Source organism: Rhagoletis zephyria, unplaced genomic scaffold (genome assembly GCF_001687245.7).
Source record: "Rhagoletis zephyria isolate East Lansing unplaced genomic scaffold, Rhagoletis_zephyria_1.1 Rzeph_scaffold_01081, whole genome shotgun sequence".
Taxonomy (NCBI): Eukaryota; Metazoa; Arthropoda; class Insecta; order Diptera; family Tephritidae; genus Rhagoletis; species Rhagoletis zephyria.
Window position 1 is genome coordinate 22,085 of NW_016158165.1, and position 2,722 is coordinate 24,806.

At 43.1% G+C, this 2,722-nt stretch overlaps 1 protein-coding gene across 1 annotated transcript; it reads left to right on the forward strand.

The window, feature by feature from the left end:
• Positions 1–1,184: 1,184 nt before the first annotated feature.
• LOC108362736 (uncharacterized) lies at positions 1,185–1,874 on the forward strand. Its single transcript, XM_017615854.1, has one exon. It carries the CDS (start codon positions 1,185–1,187, stop codon positions 1,872–1,874), a length of 690 nt encoding a protein of 229 aa, XP_017471343.1.
• The last annotated feature ends 848 nt before the right edge of the window (positions 1,875–2,722 follow it).

The following is a 2,722-nucleotide window of genomic DNA, read 5'->3' on the forward strand; positions in this document are numbered from 1 at the left end:
AAACCGTAGGATACTAGTGGATAACCAGCTGAGAACGCTCTTCAATATCCAACCCATCTTCTCGGAAAACGGAGAGCAAATTCAGAAAATCTAGTCGACAATAAATAACTGCATCTCAACCCTAACTGCACAAAAAATCTCCACCACAGAATGGTACCCCATGCTGGTATACTTGTGCTCATCAAAATTGCCAAGTGAGACACTTTCCCTGTGGGAGCAATTCCTCAGCTCCCGCAAGGAATTGCCACGGTGGTCAGAGATGGATAAATTTCTCACGAGCCGATACGAGGTCGTGGAAAGGCTGAGTACATATCGGCCAGGCAAGATAAAACCCCAATTTCAAAATTTTATCCCAAGAGCAGTTAATCAAAGTTCAAATTTTGTTAATAAAAATAAGACTCAAACTTTCCATACAGAGTTCGCTAAACCTGTTTCATGTAAACTGTGCAATAGAAATCACGGAATGAAACATTGCGTAAGATTCAAAACTCTTTTGGTGCCAGAACGTCTCAAGTTCGTAAAGGAAAATAACTATTGCGAAAACTGCCTCTCCTACTCACACTTAAAGAATGAATGACAAAGCAATTTCTCAGGCGTGTATTGCCAAAAAAGACATCACTCGTTATTACATTTTCAATCAAAACCCCAAGGTCAAAAACCAAACTCAAAACCCCAAAAAAACGCAACTCAAATGACGACACTGAGGGTAGATAATGAAGTGCCTTCGTCATCTAAAGACATTAAGCAAGGCTCACGAACACAAAGTTTTACGGAAAATAACGTGAATAAAGTCTCGTCACATTTCGCGAGTAGCAACCCTTCTGCCAACAGCAATAGTACCCATATACTTTGCTGGCGAATTCCATAAGATCCGAGCCCTTATAGATCAGGGATCACAAAAGACATTTGTTGCCTCCCGACTACAAAAACTCCTTGGCTTGCCAACACGAGAAATACACTACGAAATTTCCGGAATAGGCGGCTTGGTAGTTCAAAATTCCAAAAAGGTCTGCGAATTGACACTGTGTTCATCAGATCTGATTCAAAAAATAAAGGCTCAGGCAATCATTTTGCCGCAGCTTACCCATTTCCTCCCAACCTTCAAAGTGTCAAATCCCGATCTAACCGAGCTTGCCACATTATCACCAGCAGATCCAAATTGTTGTTCATCCGGAAGAGTCGACATGGTAATCGGTAGCGATATCACCCCACAGATTCTGGTACAAGGACTCCATCACAACGTATGTGGTACACTTATGACACAAAACACGATATTCGGATGGATCCTCAGCGGGCCGATTGCTGAAAAAATATCAACATTCTTCACGTGTGTCACCGAATCGCAAAACGACTCCCTTAACAGTCTTTTAAGGAAATTCTGGGAACAGGAAGAAGTCTCCACAGAGAAAACGCTGTCCGAAGATGATAAACGCTGCGAGAAATTGTACCGTTCGACAACAATTCGGCAAGCAGAGGGATGCTATATGGTTAAACTACCCTTCAAAGAAGGGGTTCCAGACAAAATAGCCTTGGGTCACTCCCGACTAGGAGCGCAGCTTCAATATCTCAGCATCGAAAGGAGTCTGGAGAAAAGACCGGAACTAAAACATAAATACGCTGAGGTATTGGATGAATACTTGGCTATGGATCACATGGCTCCCACTTCTTCACGTGAAGTTATAAATGAGGGGAAATATTTCTCCTTTTATTTGCCGCATCATGCTGTCTTGAAACCTGATAGCAAAACCACTAAGGTTAGGGTCGTTTTTAATGCCTCTAAAAACTCCCACTCAGGGAATTCCTTAAACGATGCGCTACCCACGGGCCCAGTCTTGCAAAATGACTTGATGCTAATCATACAAGTTTGTTTTTAACGGCGACATTGAGAAAATGTACCGCCAAATTCTTATTCACAAGGAAGATTAGGACTTCCAGCGAATACTCTTTCGCAAGTCCCCCAACTCTCCAATAGAAGATTTTAAACTGAAGACAGTAACCTTTGGTGTCAACTGTGCTCCATATTTGGCGATCCGAACACTTCACCAATTAGCAGAAGATTGCAGGCGCGATTATGCTCTCGTAAATAATATTGTAAACCGAGAAACGTATGTAGATGATGTCCTCTCAGGCGGGCACGAAATACAGTCCACAATTAACTCGATGTCTCTGACTATCGAAGCTTTAAAGTCTGCAGGATTTCCAATCAGGAAAATTACAGCAAATCACTCAAACCTACTCGAGTCAATTCCCAGTTCGAGCCTCTTAGATGCTGACTTTCTAAAATTTCAAGTCGCAAGTTCGACGAAGACGCTCGGAATTCAGTGGAACGCGCTAACAGAACGTTCTCATACTCATACGATCCTCTTCCAACTGCGAACTGTAGTACTAACAGGCAAATCTTGTCAGCCGTAGCGAAGCTTTTCGACCCAGCAGGATGGCTATCGCCAATCATGATCATAGCCAAGACACTTTTCCAACAACTTTGGATGGAAGAAACTGGCTGGGCGAGGCTGTAAACCCCGTGGCACTTCACAAGTGCAGTGCCTTTCGCGAAAATCTCTCAGCGATAAAGGACATACAAATCCCCCGATGGGTGCAATTTTCACCAGATAACCCCATTCAATTGCATGGATTTTCGGACGCCTCCGAAAAGGCCTTTTGTGCCTGCGTTTATCTTAGATTACAAATCAGCGAAAATTCCGTCCGCGTTGCACCTCTTCAA